This window comes from Anopheles stephensi, chromosome 3 (genome assembly GCF_013141755.1).
Source record: "Anopheles stephensi strain Indian chromosome 3, UCI_ANSTEP_V1.0, whole genome shotgun sequence".
NCBI classification, from domain to species: domain Eukaryota; kingdom Metazoa; phylum Arthropoda; class Insecta; order Diptera; family Culicidae; genus Anopheles; species Anopheles stephensi.
This window is the reverse complement of record NC_050203.1, coordinates 53007835-53029490: the sequence shown is the minus strand read 5'-3', so window position 1 is coordinate 53029490 and position 21656 is coordinate 53007835. Positions and strand designations below refer to the sequence as shown.

The following is a 21656-nucleotide window of genomic DNA, read 5'->3' as shown; positions in this document are numbered from 1 at the left end:
TAGCTAAATTTATCATCTTCACACTCAACAGTCTCTCAAAACTGCTTCGTAAACCATCCTGTGGCCCGCCATTAGTGGCCAATGGACGTAAATTGTGAAACCATTATCTTTAGCGTTAATGAAGCTCAAACAGGCCAAACACAATAAGTGCTGCGTTTTCTCGATTGCTTGTTCTAAAAATTAACGCTCCATCAGCAGTAAAAAGCCATCCACTAAGAGCGAACGTAGCTACCGCTTTCCCAATTCTCAAACGATAGGACAAACCGATACACTTTCCAATTTAAATATACGCCCGATCCTATCACCGTTCTTACCACAGCTTCCATCTTTCACCAATGAGAAGCCGTTAAATGTGCTATCGTTTGTTTGGAAAAGCAATTCCTGGGAATGCTGTCATCTTTCGACAATCGAGCGACAAAACTCAAACCATCGTGTTTTTTTCTCCACGACGCAAGATTGTTTTCCAGGGCGTTATGTATTTTTCTCTCCCTACTTACCAAACCTTCAAAATTGGAATGTGGTCAACGGTGGGAAGTGTTTTTTTCCCGCAGTTCCAAAGACGATAAGGAGCGAACCAAGTCGAACGATGTATTGCGGGAACGTGTCGATGTACAACAGAGAGCAAACAAGCTTGGTGGCATATTTTGCCCGGTAAAAGGTGGTGCAAAATTACAATAACACGACAAAGACGGGTTGGGGATTTATGATTGGATTGGTGGGCATGGAAAATCGATTGCAACGAACAAGCCGATGACGAGATGTTGGGCTTATGGAAAACAGATTTTTGAAACGAAAAAGAAAAGACTTGAAGTTTTGCTGTTGATAAGTGTAGCATAATCCGTACGAGTGAGTAAGCGATACGAAATTCTGCTAGCAAAACATTCTTCACTTTCGTAAGTGTTGTTTGCTGTGTTACGAGAAAAACATTGTTTTCGAATGTAATATTCATTACATTAGAACAGTACAGAGGTGCTGCCAGCGGTACACTCGGACGGCTTTGTGAAAGGAAGCAATCAAAAGTTTCAAAAAGCATTATCGAAGTGAAGTACTCAAAGTACCGGGCGTCTCCATCCGTTAGGGTGAAAGCAACCAGGCGCCTCCATTTTCACTACACTGAGAGAGCGAAAAAAACCTCTTCCGGAAAACTGATGCAGAAGGGGGGAAAACTCCACTGCCAGGCACTCCCAAAGGTGTCCTTTCGCGGAATAGGAAGGCATTGTTAAGGTGTCCTGCCACCCTCCCACACTTCCCCTCTCGCACCCTCACTCACTTTACAGCCATGCATCGTCGAAAACAACATCCAGTTCCAGCACGGCGCAAGTGTGATTGTGCGGTAAAACGGGCTCGTAACAGTGGAAGAATAAAAACCCAATTCCCAGTTCGCAGATTTTGGGCATCTGCACAACAAATAAACCTTTCGATGCGTTGTTTTCCTCTGCTTTCCGTCGGCTTCCGCAGCGTTGTTTGCGCTAACGATCAAATCGACGATCCCGTGATGACTGATGAGGTGCGTACCAGTATTTGTGTGTGTGACACAGATGCTAGCAGCTGGTTGTGTCGGCCTGACTATTTGCCCGATTTTTTTCTCTTCTGCTCCTTGTGGTTGTGAATGGCCCGATGCCAACTATGTGTGTACGCAGTTTGGAAACCGCTCGATGGTTGTTACGGGACCGGTTGGTACTTTTTACACAGTCCACGGAAAAAACGTCACCCATGGGAAATGAGCGGAACCCGGTCCGGCTATTTCGTTTTAATTCCATCGCGTTACAACCGAAACATAAGGTGCCGGCTACTATTGTTGCTCTGCTGGCTGGACCGAAGTCGAGCTCGCGTTTGGTCGATGAATTATGGGCATAGTTTTGTTGGCCGAATGCCAGCCAAAAAGGGTATTTGTCAGTGGTGTTGGTGTTGTTTCGTGGCAGCAGCCTACAGCACTATGGCATTGCGGAAGTCAGCAAGGAAGGAATTGAATTTGATCTGGGAAAACGATGGCCTAAGGTTAAACTTTGGAAAGCGTTATGATTTCCTGGGAGGAATATTTTTCTTAGAAGGTGATAAAATGACTTCCATGTTTCTGGGGCGATGAAGAATGTTATCAATTAATTTTAAATGATTGTGATAGACGCTGTGCGAATGTTTGCAAAGATTGAAAATTATCAACTGCATCAGTTGAATTTGAACAGTTTGCTCATTTCTTCAATCCACTTTATTAGCTTAAGCCTGCTAACATTCTTGATCCAGCAGGAAACGTTTGCGCTGATGCAACATATTGATCACAAATTTATTTAAAATTGACAACCATTTCTCCGGATTTGTCAGTCTTCAGCAAAGCCAATCTCCAATACACGCTTTCATCACAAAACCAATCGTAATAAAATTCAAATCATCGAGCAAGCGAATCTAGCTTACAGCATTCACTTTATCTCCGTTGATTTCGCCGCGCTGTGTTTCAACGTAACGCCGCGGTAAGCTTTGCACTTCTCGGCGGGATATGCGTGCAAATACGCGAGCGTACTAACGATATGTAGTCATCAATCAACTGGAACGACATGTGGTTGTGGTTGGAAGAGAGCTTCAGCCTGTAACGCAGCAAAGAAAAAAAAAAAGAACGCCCGTACGCATAGACACGCTAAGAAAGCTGTCAAATTTGCACGACCTAACGTGGTGGTGAGGTACATCGCTACACCGGGAGAGGATTTGCTGTGGTGACGAATCCTTTCCACTGTTAATGCTCCGAATGATTGATCCATGATAGATTGCTAACCGAGCCCAGCGTTAGTAGGTTAGGTTAACTGTGAGTGGTGGTTGTTGGTCTTTTTTTTTTTGGTTGTTGCTGTACTTCCTACAAAACTAGGCGTTAGCATACCAACGTGTATTTGAAGCCCTGTCAACCGAGGTGACGTGTGGTGGCTTCAGGAAGCATTTCAATTCGATTAATTTGCCACAACACGGTGGAATATTTAATCGATCGGTGTGCGAGGAGTGTTAAGTGGGAGTTTGAGGGATGATTGAGTTGTAGCGTAATTTGTGGAATTTGCTATCAATGAGCTAAACGCACACACAATCTACATCAGGTTTTGATGCCCTAATGTACATCGGTTTTGTAATTGGAAATTGAACATTATTGATGACGGACATGTTTAATGTCATGCCGAGGAAAAAGTTGATAATAATGCACGAAAAACACGTTATCTGCTAGTCATGTCAATGGCTAACAATAGCTTTGTGAATGCTTTTAAGTAATGAATAAATAGAGCAAACATAGCTCATGGCTGTTGAAGAACAACCACAACTATGTAACGCAGATGCTCATCCTAGCATTACCACCGGCAGAGTATGTTCCCTACTTCCTGATGGAATTTGCACGACAGCTGCGGGCGAGTATTTCACAGTCTCCATGTCCTTGGGCAAACTTGAACCGTAAGTTTTGCTGTTATGAGCAACGCTCACTGCACCATCAGGTCGCTCTCTCTCTCTATCTCCCAACCCGGAAGCAGTTTTTGTGCAACCCAAACTAAACAACAAAAAAATGCACTGAAACTAAAAGAATCCAGCAAAGACGGGCGTTTCGATGTTCGAAAACGGAAGCAGAACGAAATGAAAACAAAGTTTGCCAAAAAACTGAGTAAGGGTTTTAATCTTGTTTGATGCTGTGGGGAAGTTTTTCCTTCCTTTTGCGTTTTCAAGTTCCCGTTTTCAGTTGAAAGAAGGGGCGATCGGATAGAAAAAAACAAACGGATTGCTTGCTACAAATGCGATCATTTGTACTTTCTCCTTTCCTTCCGGAGTTTGGAAAAGTGTTCATTTGGTTTATCTTTGCTTTTGCCCTTCAGCTGTCAGCCGAGGTGATGTTGGTAGGGCAACGCTTTGAAATGGGATGCTAGGACATTTGTGTTGTTATGTCACCTTCTAATGCTTCCGGTCAGCATCTGGATATTGGATTAGCAGGCAGCGTGAAGGATTCAGCTATACACAAGGAGATGGGAGGGGGGGAGGGGGGAAACCATCCTGTCTTTTGTTTGGATGGTCACTGGTGCAATCTGTTGTGATCCTGATGAATAGTGTTGGAGAAAGCTTGTTTGGATGAATTTTGATTTTTGTTTTACAATTATGCTATGATCAAAGATGAATAACGTTTCGTTTGTTTAAGAAATTTTAGCAGAAAATGTAAATAATTGGAGCACTTTTGAGATTGAAGACATTTGCTTCGAACAATAGCAAAGAAAAACTGTAGGAAGGATGCTCAAATATTTGAAAACTGTGCAGAGACCTCAGACGCAAAGCCAAAATGAATGGGTCATTGCCAAAAACCCACGGACAAATGTAATGATTCTTTGAAATCGTCTGTTTTTTACAACTTTTAATTTGATTTTTTATACTAAATCACTCAAATTTACTAAGCAGTATGATGACTTGACACGGTATTGACCCACCGATAATGTTTTTTCTTAAGTTAAAAAGTATTGAAACTGTGGAGCTATTGATTAGTTATAAAATTCTTAAAGAAGAAAAAAAGTTCGAAAAAGAACTTAGAATAGAATATTAAACAAAAGTTATATAGAAATAAAAGGAATAGATGATATAGAAAATATTTGAGAGTATTCAAAACAAGCTCAATCAACAGTTTGTATTTTATGATTAAAAATATAAATGAACGGTTAAAAAAATCAATAAAATATCCAGGCATAGGAAAATTACAATTATACCACCGGCCGTGTAGCAAAGGAGTGAAGGACGTGTACCGAAATATGTTTTCTTTATGACCGGCGAGACATGTTTTCTTTATGTCCGACGTTTTACGAGATAAGGACAAGGCATAAACAACATCTCCACGAATGATCATAAAACGACAAGCTAACATTAGCTGCAATTGCGGCGGCATCATTATGATGTACATTTGCCCATGACAAATGTAAACAGACCTTCTACAGTGGCCAACGGATAGGCAAAGATGGAACGTATCGGCGTACCCGAATTAGGATGAAGAAGAACGATGTAATGCTATTTCATGTAATTTTTCCCACGGATTTTTAGTGCATGAGATAGAATTTTTGAGAATAATTTTGACTTGCAATTCAGACCTCAACTAAGAAGCTTGTGCGTTTCATTAGCCAAAGTTTCTTTTATAGATTCGGGAAAAGTTCACCTTTGACTTCCGTACGGATGTTGGTCCCGCACTTCTTTGGTGTTTCCTCACTCCGTCGAAAGAATAAGGTGAAACTAGCCAGCTTCGGTCCACGGTTAAAGACTTCTCCTGGTCATCCAAGAAAAAAGGATAACCCGTTTGACCGCTTAAATTGGTCCTTCCCGTTGTCCAACACTGCGTTAGTTGATGCGCTAGTCCGCTGTTAAAAACTTCTCCTGGTTATCCAGGAAAAAAGGTTAGCTGCCCCACTCTAGCGATTCTAATAAAGTAAAAGGAATCAGCGCGGAGGTTTCCGAATCGACCATTCCTTCGCGTGGTCGGTTCAACAACGGTTTGTTATCGAACTAACAAAAGAGGAGCTAAGTAAATAATGGGACTCATGCTACATAAAATATGATCATGCTAAGAAAAGCTCTTGTCTTGTCACTTTCATATTTTTGTTACTCTTCTAGAATTATTAAAAATATTAAAAATAAATTTGTGTTCTTCCTTTTAAAACAGAAGCCGAGTAATGTATTTTAATTCAATTTAAAGAAATGAGAAATAAACAATCAAAAATTGCCCTAAGAATCAAAAGTATACGATGAAATTACTTTATCCTAACGCAACAACTTGCACCTCAGAGATTGAAAATAATCAAATCACTCCAAGAGGAATCAATAGCTTGAACCTGTTCCCTGTTCAAGCAAACAAGCAAAAGACACACAAAGCACGTTCCAAATCATGAGAAATCGGCATGCTTCAGCATATTTCGGGCGATCTAAACTGATGGAAAGCTCTTCATCAACGTTTGTTCCGTTTAAAGCATCGTCTTTTGCTGCATCATTTATCGACTAGGTAGGTCATTGTAATAAGTTTGCGTTTATTTCAAGTCCATTACTAACGCTTGAAGTGCGGCACGTACAACATCCTCATACTTCCACACACACACACGCACATCACAATCTCGTCCTTTTGCGAAGTTTTTATTCTCATTTGCGGCATAAAAGACGGAAGCATAATAGCCTTCGTGGACAGATTAGCTCGACTAAGCCCGACAGCTCAGGCTGGCACGAGTGTAGCATCTTCCATACCACCGGCAACGGTAGCAACGATGCTGAATGCAATAAATTAAGTTATAATATTTATTTATGTCTATTTATTACCGAAACGTCTACCGAATGTGATAGTAAACAGTGTCCGCTGGTCTCTGTGCCGCTGGTGACGATGGGACCAACACTATCGTCAGCGCTGATTTATGTTACCACTCGGTACCGTGGTACGTGAGCGTTACCAGCCGTGCTCGTGATGGAAGCACGGACGAACGTGCACAGCTTTTGGGTGCGAAGTGTAAAATTCATGAGCAACTTTATCTATTTATTTATTTTTTTTCTCTGGAAGGCGTACTGTCGTTGGCTAGCTGGCAATGAGAACAGTGGAGGGGAGTTGGAAAGTTTTTCACTTCAACTCAAACACACCAACACGCAAAAAACTACTTTGTTCATGTACGAAACGAGGAACTTTTTCCGGTCTGAAACACTATCCCGAGGTGGGCTAGAGGCGAAAGGGGAAAACAAACTTTCTCTAATCTGATATTTAAGTGAAGTGAACAAAGGGGTGAGACGAACTGTAAGCTCCGAAAGCTAGTTATCGTGTTCGACGCTTCTGTTTTCCGACGGCAAAAGTTTCGTACCTGTCGGAAGCAGATCGAAAAAAAAAGAACTCATAATGGTACAGTTTTGTCTGATCTCACAACGATAATAACATAATAAGTGGTTAAGCTTATTGTTATAAATTTTAATTGCATTTCCTCTGTGTCTGAAAGAGCTAGAAAGCATCCAAAAGTGAGCCGAAATCAATGTGCGTTACACCGTTCGATGCTAAATTAAACACCATGATTGCATACTTTCCAGGGGCATTTTAGAGGAAAAGAGCGTTACATATCATACATCATCGCGTCTTTCACGGACACATGCGAAACGGTGTGAAACATTGTTGAGCAAATTGTACAGCAAAGCATAAACCTGTTTTCCAAACACACACAAACGCACACTTAGAAACAACAAATGCCAGAACGGAAAAGGGCTGTTTGTGCTCGTTGCATTCGTTGCGTCCTTCTGTCCTGAGCGCGATCAAAACTATGTAACGCTGAAGAATCATGCCCCTGGGAGACTGAGAATCGGGGAAAAAACAGCTGGTAAATATTTCATTTCAATTGTACGCCGGGTCTGATACCGGCCAGTATGTTTCGCTGGCTGGATGTGATGTTTCTGCCACATTTGCCGGCCGTACCCCTTTTTGTTCGTGCTACGTGCTTTTCGATGGAAATTCTAAATATTTTCCACCAACATCCAGTGTTTGCTGATGGGTTGCGCAAGCTCGTGCACAAAACGGATTGTATCGTGGTTCGGTCACGAAGACTTTCTCGTGCCGAAACGAAACGAGTTTTGGAAAAAGACGGCGATTTTTGTTGGTCGAAAGAAAGTAAAACAAAAAACTATGTATAAATTCGTGCGTTTCTAACCTGCTTCGGTATTCACCTCGTGACCCAGATGGCGTATCGCGTACAGCAGCAGCAACCCGTACGACAGCTGGAACCCGGTGGTCAGAACGTGGGCCAGAAATGCGACTCCGCACACGATCCAGCCCCAGCCACCATCCGGATAGAAGTGCTGTGCTCCGGCGGCGACGGCATCCGCGTTGCATACATTCAGGCGCGTTTCCGTGAAGAAGCAAGTGCAACCGAGCGGGTGGTGTTTTTCCGAAGAATGATACGTTTTCCGGTGAGAAAGAGAAAGAGAAAACATTTTTTTACAAACAATCAAACCATTTTGTGCACGACTGTCCGTTATGATGGTGAAAACCGATCGGTTGCGAATCAAATGGTGCGTGGCAGATGGCACCATGCGTTTGCGGCCCTGGCACAAAGTCAAAGGGGAAACGACCACGCAAACGATTGAGACATTTTAATGCTTATCCGTATACCCGCCAATGTCGTGTTCTTACCTGTCGGATTGCGGTCGTATCGACACCGGCACGGCGTAGCGCGGGAACATTCCGATGCAGCGAGTGAAGCTCACGTTCCAGCAGGGCCGGATATGCCGAGTCTTCCTCATCTAGCAGCCGATTTCGATCGTATCCTGTTTGGGGATGGGAAAGTGGAAAACCGGGAAATCAGTGATGAACATACACACACACACACACGAACACGAAGGACATTTTAATCGAAATCGATAAAGCGGGAAAGAAAGGGCGGACGGCGTATCAAATTTCGATCAAAAATTCATTTACCACGCGTACAGCACACGTTCCGAGCGTTTGCATCGTCGTCGTTGAAAAGATTAAAGCGAATCGCGCTCGATGCTATACGTTCCGCGGCGTACCAAGCGGATTTTGCGTGTACCGATGTGCCGAGGGCATCGATCTCGCCCTTTTACTTCTGTTACTTTTTAAACATTATTCTAGCGATTGAGTTTTTAATATTCTTTTCACGTGTGCCTTAAAAAAAGGTACAAAAATCAATGCGTCAGATTGCTCGCGGGGCAGTGCAGAATGAAAATTTTATTCTCATACCGATGCGCCGGTACGTGTGATGAAAAGAATTTAAAGCGATGTATACACGGTGTGTTTCAACCTTGTTTTATATGATAACACACGATTTTTGTTTAAATTAAAAAAATACAAATAAGCGTCAAAAAAAAAAAAACCCTCTCTTTGTGTTCTGTTATTTGTTTCTTCCATCCTGGTGAACATAAAAATTAGCAAATTGTGTAAATGTGGCTGATTAATTGCCTTAACATAACACAATCAACACGTGCGGCGCGATGCGGGAAAGAATAATCACTCATGGGCACATCCGATTAGCGTACTGAGGTTTGGCCATTGTGTGGTTTATCAATCATTCTCATAATCACACCGCTAAAAAGATGGACTGGACATATGGCGGTTGATGTTACGGTCAGATAGTGGTAGGACTCTATCAGCTATTTCTCTCCACTGTGGTGACGCCTATTGTGACAATCACACATAAAAAGGAACACATGATGCACCCCCACCGGAATGATGAATAATAGAGTTTTGTAATTATTCTCACGTTTGCAAACCATAAATCAAATGTTTCGCTTACGTTTTTTTAGGCCTCCAAAACGGGACACCTTCTGGTAGATTGCCGTTTTCATTTTCACCATCACCACCCATTCGAGACTCCGGTATGCAACCGTTAAAATGTTGAGCATATGCATAAGTGATGGGTTGCCAAGCAGTAGCAGCAGCAACTTTGCACTGTTACCATAGTGCTAGAGACTCTTGAGGTTGGACACTCACTACGTGTAACAATGCGCATGGGTGTGTGAAATACATAAAAAAAACCCACGCTAGCACACTTTATGAAATTTGAAACTTTTTTAACCACAATTTAACCGTCGCTGTAGTTGTGCTTTCCCACAGAAGGAGCAAAGTTATGTGCAGCAACTTGAGGTTCAAAAGTCACAAAACTCTCGCACACACACACCCACACGTACTCATTTATTTCTCATGAGGCAAAGTTTTACATACACACACACACACACAGTGACCTGCTTTGCCGTAAGCTCACCACAGGTTATGAGTTGTAATCAAAAACAATTTACAGCAAATAGGTGCTTGCTTTCGAGGCGCACCAAGCGCCAGGTACGGTTGCAAAAGGGTCGGGAAAATTAATGTACAATTTACAGGGGAGTTTCTTTGTTTTATTTTCTTTGTGCTGGCCGGAGGTAGCAGCACCGTTAATTAGCTGGACTGGGCACTGTCGGTGAATGAACAAATGAAACAAACCTCGAATTTTTAATGCTGGTTAGGTCATTGTGTTAGGAAAAATTTAAAGTGGGCTTCTAGCGGGTTGGTAGGAACTTGTTCGTGGTACAGAAAATTACCCAACTCTTTTTTTAAATTCTCACATATAAAAGGAATTATTTAATTTGTTATTTTGATGAAACTTTTTGCTATTGAACTCGTTTATGAAACGTCATTTATTGCTCATAATATAAATGCATGTTGGAGCTCTTCCTATTCAAGTGTGTCGGGCTTGTGAATTTGATGCACAAAATAGTTGCACTTCATACCTTCCATTATTACGTGATTAAACTATTATTCGTCTTACTACTGGTTACTAGAGTTTGATCCTTGCTACTATACGATTCATCCTCTGAGACTTCTCCAGAAGTTCGTGTATTCCACTACTAGATAACTCATCCACGAATCCGTTCGAGGCATCCTTCGTATGAAACAATAACTTTAGTATCGGCAAGCTGGAATGCTGCATATTGAAAATAGAATGCTCGAGAGTCGGAATGAAGCATATTGATTGAGCCAGACAAATCATGGCCAAAGCATTAATTGCTTTAGTTTGTTATAGATTGATCGGATGGTATACATATTATGATTTATGTTTAAATTTTCAGCTCGCTCATAGAATTAGGTAGGGGATGTCTTGGAATTTTTGCACTATTTCAGTACGAGAAGCACATAAAATGCCACGTCGACCAGTAACCTCCACTAACAGATGAGCAGATATTGATCAATGCTATGAAATATTTGTTGCTGTCGGCATTGATTCGTGGAAGCTGAATTTTATCTCGAATATTATCAAGCTTGAAGCTTCACCGTTCCGAGTGTGTGAAACAATTAACGAGTACAACCACCAAAGTCTCCTTGGCCTAAGATTTTCTATTTCTGGTGATCAGCATTGATCAGTTAAAATGTAACATATTGTGATCTAGTAATGGTACAAATGAATCCCAGTGTGGATTGGAATCTTCCAATCCAAATCCTATAAGCGATCCGAATCTCAGAATGCGAATCCGAATCCGAATCCCTCCCAATATGACAGTTGTCCTTTTTGCTAAGAGTGATGCATCCAAATTCATTCAATGATGCTTCATACACCCTGCATGATCCTGATCCCTGATCCAACCTAATCACTTTTATCTAATCCTCATTAAATCCCGACCAAATCCCAATCGAATCCCAAACGATATCAAATTGAATTCATATCTGTCATTTAGGATCCAATCCGATTGAAATCATTGTAGGGATGGGATCTTCGAATCTTCCGAGTCCCAAATATCCCAACACTAGTGTAATCAAGATTGTATTGAAGCTTCTGAGGAATATGATCATATCGAAATATGTGTCTAAATTAACTCCTCAAATCGCAAGAGTTCCATGGTTTAACATGTTAAGTCATAAGTTATGTTAGAATGATAATGTTTTAAAAACTTTACTAGGCAAAAAAATAAATGCTACTAATCCACACTCAACTACGCACGTAATAAATCCTGTCTTTACTTTACCTGCGGCACCACGTGCAAAAGAGCTCTGTAGCTTAGCTACTACCACAGATAGCACGCTTCCGCAAAACATAGCTCCACCACCAGCACAAAGCCGAATTTATCATTCCGCGCGTAACAACTTGCTCACACTGCAGTATCGCATCAATTTGCATGAAAATACTCTGCAATTCCCATTTCACACACACACACACTTGCCGCCTCATATCCCGCTTCCCTAATCAAGCTTTCGCAAGCAGTTTCACCACCACCATCACGGAGCAACCCAACACACATAATTGAGCGCTTTTGTTATGAACTCAAACAGCCTGATTCTGTGGGGTTGTGGAGGTGTTTTTGGCAGTTTATGGGTCGTTGGAATTGAAATTGCTTACCTTGGCCCATGGGTGCTTCACCGACCCCAGGAATCAACCACAGCCACGGGTAGGAAAGGGCTCAATGAAACAGCAAACCAACACCCAAGCGCGCAAACTGGTGTGACATTTGTGCAATTTTTTGTTTGTTTCGGGGACGATTTGCAAATGTGGTGTGAAATATGTGCACATGGTCACACACTTTAATCTGCATTCCAACGAGTACGAAGGCATAATTTTCCACCTACAACGTACCGTACGTAGAGTGAGTGAAGCTTGGCGCGAAATTGTCCTCCCTGGGCCACATAAATTTAATCCAATTCGCTATTTACGGCGACGGCATTCCATCGTTTGGTAGATGAGTTTCGGTAGAGCACAAGCTTAGAGCGAATGGATTAAAGCTTTTACCTTGAATTAGATTGCACAGCGGATGAACTCTGCGCCACTGCTTCCCGAGGTGAGCTTTGAAGGTCGAAAGGATTGCAAAAAGTGCAATGAAGCTTCGGTGCCCGATTGTCCAGCAGTTCCAGGATCTGTTTTGTCGCTATCACTTTGCTAAGCGTCACCAGTTTTGGTCAGGAATATTAATTACCCCAGACAAAACTGCATCGTCAGCAGACCCCGAGGACGCAACCCGTTTTTGGCGAGCACCCGCTGGGCAAAGGTGTTGCTGCCAGTTTTTGGGACGTTCCGTTGCAAATTAGAGCATCAACCCTATCATTATCTTCATCACGAATTGTGCCACCATCATCAGATATGTAGGTTCGGTGATAATGCCCCAGGCACACGGCCGGATCTCATCTAAACCGGAGTAAAACCAATTCGCAAGAATGACGAGTAGAAGCCCACCAGGGATTATACGCGATATTATCATTATCTTGAAAAGCTCTTCCCTGGAATCGGTGTCCGGCACATCTATTCAAACAATATGATATGACGTCGAGCTTTCACGATGATAAAGCTGGTTTGACGAAAACTTTGCACACACACCAAAAAAAAAAGCGGACGTCTTTCATTGCAAATATCGCAGCGAACTTTCCACAGTAGATTATACGTATTAAGGACGAAATCTTCCTTCACCATGATGCTCTGCAAATATCCTTGGCACACGACACAATTCTGCCCGCAAGGTTGAAGCCCATTGTTGGCGAGCGGTTGCTGCCCGGGCCGGGAGAAAACATTACAGATGAACAGCCAGCCGGCTTAGCAGAAGATATCTGCTACATACCGAACATGCCATCATCATTCTATCATACAATTTCATTCAATTTCAATCCAATGGCCGCCTCGACCATAATGTCTGTCCCCATACCCATCATGAGCTGAGCTACTTGTACACGTACAATCCCAACGCGCCTCATTCTCGTTCTTGTTTCATTTCAATAACTGAGGAAGGAAATTAATTATTCATGAGAAACATGTCATCCTCGATTCAAACGTTGGATTCTTTTCGTTGCTCCCACAAACGGACGCAGTTAGAATTCAGCCCGAGTGCCCCCATTTTAATTTGATTCCCAGTTTAATCATATTGCTCTGCAAGAAGGGAACGCGGAAAGGAAGCTTCTGAGGCTGAAAATATGTGCCTGCAGGCGGATGCTTTGTGTGTTGACTTTAGCATCGGATAAGACCGCATCATGTTTGTGTCCTTTCGGGGAACATCTATCTGAAAATTGAAGTGGTGTATGAATTTCGATTCCAGGAAGTCGACAGGAGGCGCCAAACAAATGTTCGCTCTCTGAGGTGTGTGTGTGTGTGTGGGTCTGTTTGCTACTTATTAAATACCTACCAGGATATGTTCCGTTCCCGGTACCGGCGGATGCAGCCGTTGCCGACACGCCTCCCGCCGTATGCAGATGGCTCGAGCTGGTAGCCATATGGTTGCGCTCGAGCGTTCCCCCATTCGTGGTGCCGCGATGGGCACGTGGCAGTGTGCCGCTACCAACCGATCCGGACCCAAGCGTACCTGTTCCGCTGGCAAGATGGGGATGGGATCGATTCAGCGTCGAGTTGGCGGAAGCCATCGAGAACCGACACCGCTGACATCCGTTGCGAACGGGCGGTGGCAGTGGAGGTGGAGCGGGCGGTGGCGAGGCTGAAAGTGCCGGCGAGTCTGCATTCGGATTGTCCAGATCGTCCTCGTCATCGTCGTGCAGCGGATCGTCGGCACCGAGCGGTTTGCCGTCACTCACCAGACCCAGCATTGCTTCATCCACCTGTGATTCTTGGTGCTGCTGGGAAGGTCTTGGGGCAGGTCCGGTGGGAGCCGGTTGGGTGGGTTGTGTTGGAGGCGACGGTATCTGCACACCGACGGCAACGGTTGACGGTGTGCGGGAGTGGTGTGTGGATGCGTTGCCCCGGCAACGAGGCAGCGACGAGTAGGAGAATGGTTGATGTGGTGGCACAGTGTTGCCAGTGGCAAACGATACACTCGGCGGATTACGGATCGAGGAACGGCGACGGTTCAGCGTCGACGGGGCGGACGAGTGGAGTGTCTGCGAGGTTGAGTAGAAGTAGCCCAACGCACTCGAGGACAGACAGGTGCAGGTAAGGTTGATGTTGTTGTTGCAGTAGTAGCAATTGTTTTTCTTCGCCGACTGGTACGGGCTGGTACCGGTGCCGGGTGGTTTCGGTAGGGACTGTTGCGTCTGCTGTGTGTAGGTGTGGGACTGTGGAGGTGGTTGTTGCTGTTGATGCTGCTGTCGGTAGCTGTAGTGTCATGGAAGTGTCATCGATTGCTGGGGGAACGCAGCAACACCGGTATTCGGGCGACCGGCGAACGGGTAGGACGAGGACAGCGACGCAGACGACTGTTGGGGCAGGTTCGGGTAGCTACGGTACAAGCACTGTGTTCCACCCAATGTACCTAGTGGTGCCGTCGGATAGTTCGGATACATCTTCACCTTCTTCTGACAGCTTCAAAATGGCGTTTGGGGTTGTTTTCGATTGTTTTTCGTTTTGTTTCGCTTGGTTATTCTTATATGACAAACGTGCTGAGGCGATGAAGAGTTGACCGCCAGGGTTTCACTACGATTCGTGCTGATGTCGACTGTAGCTGTCAAACTTTGACAGGCGGCTGCTGGTGAAGATTGGCTCAGTAGAACACCGCGATACTATTGGAGTAAGTGCACGGCTGCCATATCACAGACACAGACGCCCCGACTGTAGACAGCAGCTTGATGATGTTGGTACCCTTCGTCAACTCCATGTCCCGGTCGAAATTCGTGGCGCTGCGAAATTGGCCGGCATGCGGGAGCAATACGACTACGGTACGGCAGGTTCACAGTTCGCTGGATCGTTACGAGCGCCGGCTGACGGTTACCATTTGTTGATTCGTTCGCACTATTGCATTGCCACGCGATCCCATTTGCATAATGGTGCGTAGAGTATTACCCGGGTCATTCAAAATGAAATTCAATCACTGTGATGAGTTATGACGTGCTGCTGCTATAAGCGTGTCTGCTGCTGCTGCTGCTGCTCGGCATCAAATTCGATGACATGACGCGTGTATCGTTAGTGGGTTTAATACTCCCAGTCTGTTTGCTACTGGTTTATTCTTACAGGTTCGCTCACTCACTCACACGCACACACGTAAAATCTAAATCGAGAGGGTATGTTACATCTCTGCTCGTAAAGTCCGTTGTTGCAACGTGCCCTTGTGCGAATGGCCACTGGAGGATGATGCATGCGCCTCTGCAGCATGTAGTATTTTGGCACAAAAATTCTATCACAACTTTCGACTCGCTAAACTGTCGTCTTCACGTCTTGTTTGTCCTACGGTGTGGTGCGCGTGACGCCATCCGCGCAGTGGTTGGCTGCAAGAAAGAAAGTAAAAGAAAAGGAAAAATTATAAGTGACTATCATTTGTGCGCAAAAGCCGGTGGAGAATGTGGCCGGATTTTAGATCGAAGGCATGAGCGTGTTCAAACACGCACACATGAGCGGGACAAGCACGAAGAAGCAATCTAGTAATTTATGGCAGAATAAATTTCGCTTAATGCGACAGCGACAACGGGAGAACATGGGATTTTGATAATTTAATACACACCGCGCCATGGTTTTGGTAGCAACGTAAGGAGAGGGACCATTTTTACCTCTCAAAACAATACGAAAGCAGCTGGGACGGAGCACGGTGAAAGGTGAGAAGATGGAGACAGAGACAAAAAAAAAAAACAAGGCAAAGCATAAGACAGAAACCACCCCCGGGGGTCAGTCAGTTGCTACGTGGGGCGTCGTCTGTCCCGGGTTGTATCGGTTTCCTTGGCGTTTTTTGTTTGCCTCTGCGAGCAAACGAAATGCGTGCCATTACGCCAAAGAATGGACGCGAGCTCGCCCGCCCATTAATTTTTATGTTTCTGCGATGAATATGTCTTTATCAGTTTGTTGCACTAATTTAATAGTGACTTACGATAGCGCTGCATTTATCAAAACCCTGTGCCGGGAAGAAGCGCGACCGCGCGAAAGCAAGGAAACAAGCAATTACGCTCGCTCGACGCCATTTCACCCCCATTGGCCAAAAGGGTAATAATCATTAAGAACATAACTTTCCACGGAGAGTTGTAATCGTTTTTTTTGCTTATTCGAATCTTTGATGCTGTTTTCATCTGTAATTCGATTTTAGCTTAGCACAAGCGCTTCCCGAGAGCTGGAAACGCTTTGTTGTTTTTGAATGGGCAGCTCAATTTGTAATTTATTCGCTCGTGTGCAATATGCTGTCACTTATGTGCTGTGTGTGTTGTGTCGCTGCTGGTTCACGGTATCAGGCAACATGTTCGACACGATTGGCGTCTCGCCCATTGAGCATTAATGAGCCGATAAAGATGTCCGTTGGAATGGTTGGTGAGAATGTTTTGCTTGTTAATTCATTTTCGTACGACATTTTTCGTTGCCGTGTTTTGTTGGTGGTGATAAAATTTAACGCACTCTAACGTCCACTGACCAGACTGAGCAGCGCGGGGAATCAATAAAATCTTTAACACTCTTGCACAGAGAACAAGCGCCAATTGTTAAGTTAATCCAACCATGCTGGTACGGTACGGTGTTCGCAATGCTACTCGGGGGTATAGTAATGGGTTTACTTCTTGAGTGGTATCAACAGTGCTTCAGGTTAGAATGCGGACCAATTTAGAAAATGATGTTTTATTGATTTATTAAAAACTATTTGAGAATAAAATCATTTGGTATTTTTGTGTAAAATCGTTTTCCTGAACTTAATAAAAACGCTGTCAATAAAAAAATAACTGAACTCCACCGAGATAACGTGCTCTTTCACGGTTTAGAGAAGGAATTGTCTCCAGACCATCGTGAGTTGTATTTAATTCGTAATCTAATTTGAATTATGTTAGTTATGAATAAAAAAACAATAAAAATTTATTGAAATTTGAATACAAGACGTTACTATTCAAGGCTAAGGAGTAGGAGTAGAACAGGCCCACAAGTTTCATGGAACACACTCGTAAACTTAACTTAACAACTTGTAATAACTGTTCATGTTTTTCTCTACTTAATTAATGGTTAATTTAAATTTTCCTTATATGTTGTAAACACTCATGCCCGTGCTCTTTTTCACACAACTTGCGCCCCGCAACAACTTGTGAGCCTATTCTACTCCTTAGCCCAAATCAATAATAGAATACAGAAAGTTGTTGTCTGATTAGATTTTCTTGATTTGATAAATAATATTATTTTGGAGCAGGTATTTTCATGTTAGTTGCTGTAGTTAATTGATAGATTCCACGATTTTTTTTAAATTGTTTAAAATTTTCTGTCATAAATACCATAAACCAAATTACTTTTGAGGCTTCAAGACATTCGAGTTTGAATTCAAGCAAGTTCATCGGTTATGTTGTTATTCTTATATTTTTGTCTTGTAAACTTAATTGATTAATAATTAAAATAATTAATTTGAAGCGGTCCGGTATTTGAGGCGATAGCGGCGACGGTATTCACGTGGTAGGACCGGAGTTCAAATCCCATCCAGACTGCCTTCCCGTACGCAGGACTAACTCTCATGCTGCGGGTCAAATCAAGTCAAGTAAATTCAGAAATGTCAGAGCAAGGTTCGAGGTTGGAATGTCAAAAAACAAGAAAATATATTTATGTATTTTACCTTAGTTTAATAATACTAGTGACTAGTTCCATTCTCAACAACCTATAAATTAATAAGTCAACAATCTTTAAAATAAATTCCTGGATGGAAAAAAATCAATATTTGAGATTGACTGTAAAATGACTTCTCCATAGCATTACAGAGAAATTGTGTGTACAATTTTGCTACAGCTGCCATTTTAGAGCAAAACCCCAAATATGTCACTAGCACCCCGAGGGTCCTGTTGTGCTGTGGGAAAAGTTTCCTTCCAAAACTTCTCCAAAAAGGACTTAGCACGCAAGTCCAGTGGAAAGTTTCGATGGAAAATATCTTCGATATTATTAGCATCATTATCTTTCCGGTACAGCGCGCTAATGGGCAGCTAGGTTGGACCGTAATGCGACCTGTGCCAGCACACCGTACTACACTTCCAACAAGGGCACCGGGTACAGGATTCGTCCGTTCGCTCGTTCGACTTATCTGACCGCGTTGTCTTAATGTGTGTCACACCATTAGGCTGGCAGTTATTAATGCAAGCCTGATTTTTGCACATCGTAGTAAGCAAAATTTCGATTAAAGTTCCACTTGGCCGTTTGCTGTTCTAAAACTGTACCACCGCTACTGACAATCCACTTCGAACGACAGAGAGTAAATTGAATTCTGATATTAAATTTACACCCGGTCTTTCGTGAGTTTTTCGAAGGTTATTTTTCCCAGTGGAGATTCATTTTTCTTGGAAGGATGTAATCAGGTCACAGGCGGCACAACAGAACGAGCCTCCAACGTTTTTAATCGTAGTGTAATAATAATACTAATAATAACATTGGCCAGATCACTGCCAGGCCTTTGGGAATGGAAGTTCTTACTGTTGGTTGCTTTCTGTTGCCCACCAGTCTCAAAAGCCCGAGGTGGTAAATTTAATAATTTTCTAATTATAATTTTTATGCTCATAACCCCACAAACTCCCACGCGGCACGCAGCCCATCTTCAGGTTGGGGTTTGCCGATGCAACTCAAGCGGCGTGGGCGACGACCGATGAGCTTCTCGCTTGAAGTTGTCTACGATACGAATGCTTGCCCGCCTGGAGAACGATTTTTGCCCCTAAAGCCCACACAAACAACACACCGCGCCGGAGCATAATGGTATCGGGAATCATTGAGCTTTGCGGTTTTACACGCGAAAGGCAATCATCATCGAACCAATCCCTTTTTCCGCAGAAAGGTTAGGCTCCCACCACGATGTTAATTCTGTGCGGGCGAAGCATGGGGCGAAATTTAATACGCCTTTAATGGTCCAATTATCTTTATGATTTATCGGTGCGATGTGTTTCCGGCCGTAATTACGTTTAGGCATGTTGGCACGAGAAAGATTGGAGTCCGACCCGGGAAGCAGCAAGATGTTTGAATAATCGTCATTGTCAACCGGGTGGTTGTTTCCGGGTTTTGTTGGGTAATGTGGTTGGTTAAGGATCGTTGTAGCGAAACAATGTCCACCCCCCCCTGGTCGGTGGATCGCTAGCGGAAGTGGCACAGTAGCACATAATTTGCTGTTACACGTGAAGTCTTTCGTCGTCTTGCAGCGTCCTTACTCGCTAACGAGCTGCACTGAAAAGAGTGACGCCGTGCCTCCATGCACCGGAATCCAAGCCCACCGCCCGGACAAGACAAGTCGACGACGGAAGAGTTTGTCGGTATGCGACGTACAGGACGTCCTTCCGTCCGTCGGTACGCACGGGGGTGCGAATGGAATGCGGGGATAAAAAACTTTCCCCCAAAGTACGCTTCAACTAATTTTGTAACCAACTGTCTCCTAGCGTTGCTGTCCTGTTTAGTAATTTTACACTTCCTTTTTGTGTTGCTGTTTACCACTTCTGCTTCGCACCAGCTTGCTTTTTTACTCATCTGTCAGTTTAAAAAATAGTTGAGCCGTGCTGTTGAAATTTTGCAATTTTTGCATTCCATGCCGCATTATGTCGTGGATGCTTGGTGGATGTGGAAGGATGACGCTAATTTTAGCTTTCCTTTTGCATTTTTACACGCTTCTCGTTCGTTAATTCGTTCATTAGTGTGCACTCGTGCGCAAGTGCATGAAAGTAGACGTAAGCTGGGGTTTACCATAAGGATTACAGCTCGGTTTTGTGATAGGGAAAATAAAAGATTAATGAAATTCGCTGAAACTAGGTCACATTGCAAGTGTCGTTCGCCTGGAACATAATGGGGAAAGCCATTATGATTTATAATTGTATAAGATTGTGAGCTAATTGTGTACTCTCTATGGCAGGTAGGGAAGTGAAATAAAAGGACATTTTTAATAAAAAATACGGTGGATTAAGTAATAGACACAACTTTTTCCAGAGCAATATTTTGAGAACATGGAACGAAGACTGCATGGATCTTTATCAATGTCTTGCTGGCCCAAGGGAAAGACCCTATCCACTGCTATAACTTTGGGATTTGAACGCAACTATACAGTGTCGCTAGTAGCGATGACTGACTAAACTGCCCTTTACAGTATAAGGTTTGAGTCCTTAGTCTATTGAACTAGGCTATCCAAATTGTTAATGCATTGCTAATTTCCTGTTTGTTTATATTTTAGCCTAAATTTAGGCGCATTTGCAATCGTAGAGTTTGGGGCGATTCGGTGGCCGAGGCGACTGCGTTGCCGGTCTTCCCACGGCAGGACCTGGGGCTCAAATCCCATCAGAGGATTCCTCCCCGTACTTAGGACTGACTTCCCTTGCTGCAGGTAATATCAAGTCAGAAAAATCCAGAAATGGCAAGTCGAGACCTTTTCCGAGACCGTTGTAGTGCCAAGGAAGAAGCAATCGTAGGGAGTTTTTAAATGATTTTTCACTTTGGACAATAATGTTTAAAATTTAAAATTGCTTGATGTTAGTTACAGTCCAAAGCAGTATCTGGATTTCTATACGCAACATCCGAAATCCCGAAAAGACTGTTTTCGAAGTATATTGGTGCAGGACAGTTATTCTGCTCGAAAGAAAGATGATTATTTATGGCTCAAAATTGGAGACCTCGGAGACATGCTATCAATCCGTAACCAAAAAGATGACAAGGTTATATGAATTAACATACCGTAGTGTTTCTACATAAGCTTTTGAGGAAATAGATTCTTATTCAGTTCCGAGAAGTTTTCTTTGCTCTGCATACTTAGCACGATTATATGACTGATAAAAGGCTAACTCTTCCAGAATCTCTTACTCTAATTCTGGTCTAAGACTGATAATTCTAACTCTAAGTCTCTTGACCTAACGACCTCTTAAGTTATGCCTGCCATTTCTGGTTTACTAAACTTACAGGGTTACCCGAGTCATTTAGCTATTTAAATGGCATATTTATACGGTTTTTTTGTTTCTATTTCTGGCGGGTAATTCCATTTCATCCGGATGTATTTTAAAGCCTCCCAAAATGATTTGCAACACTCGAATATTCCATAAAGTTTGCACAAATTCCTTTTTTATAAGCGGGAAAATTCTCTCGCAAGTTTTAGAGTTTCTATTAATCATCGACGAAAACCAGCCAAACTTACCCCAGGCCAAATAAATCTGCATTTTGAAATATTTTACAATCGACAAAGTCATCTAACCTGTGCTCAATTTGCCTGAGTACGTGTTAAAAGTCTCGCTAAAGCTCAATAATTCCCTTGCGTACTTTTCCGCCCCTCCAATGCCCTTTACACTCACCAACTTCTTCCCTAATACCAGGTGTTATTTAACATGCAAAGCTCATGTCTTAAATATCGTTTGCGTA

At 43.2% G+C, this 21656-nt stretch overlaps 1 protein-coding gene across 8 annotated transcripts in view; it reads right to left on the bottom strand.

The window, feature by feature from the left end:
• LOC118509213 overlaps positions 1-21656 on the bottom strand; it is a 69735-nt gene that overhangs the window by 17819 nt on the left and 30260 nt on the right. For all 8 annotated transcript variants that reach the window (XM_036049489.1, XM_036049487.1, XM_036049491.1 and 5 more), the window contains 3 exons: positions 13591-15616; positions 8132-8265; positions 7650-7797 (listed from right to left, as the gene is read on the bottom strand). In XM_036049489.1, the coding sequence (XP_035905382.1) occupies positions 7650-7797; positions 8132-8265; positions 13591-14005 (697 nt within the window). In that variant the 5' untranslated portion in view covers positions 14006-15616. The remainder of the gene's footprint in view (positions 1-7649; positions 7798-8131; positions 8266-13590; positions 15617-21656) is intronic.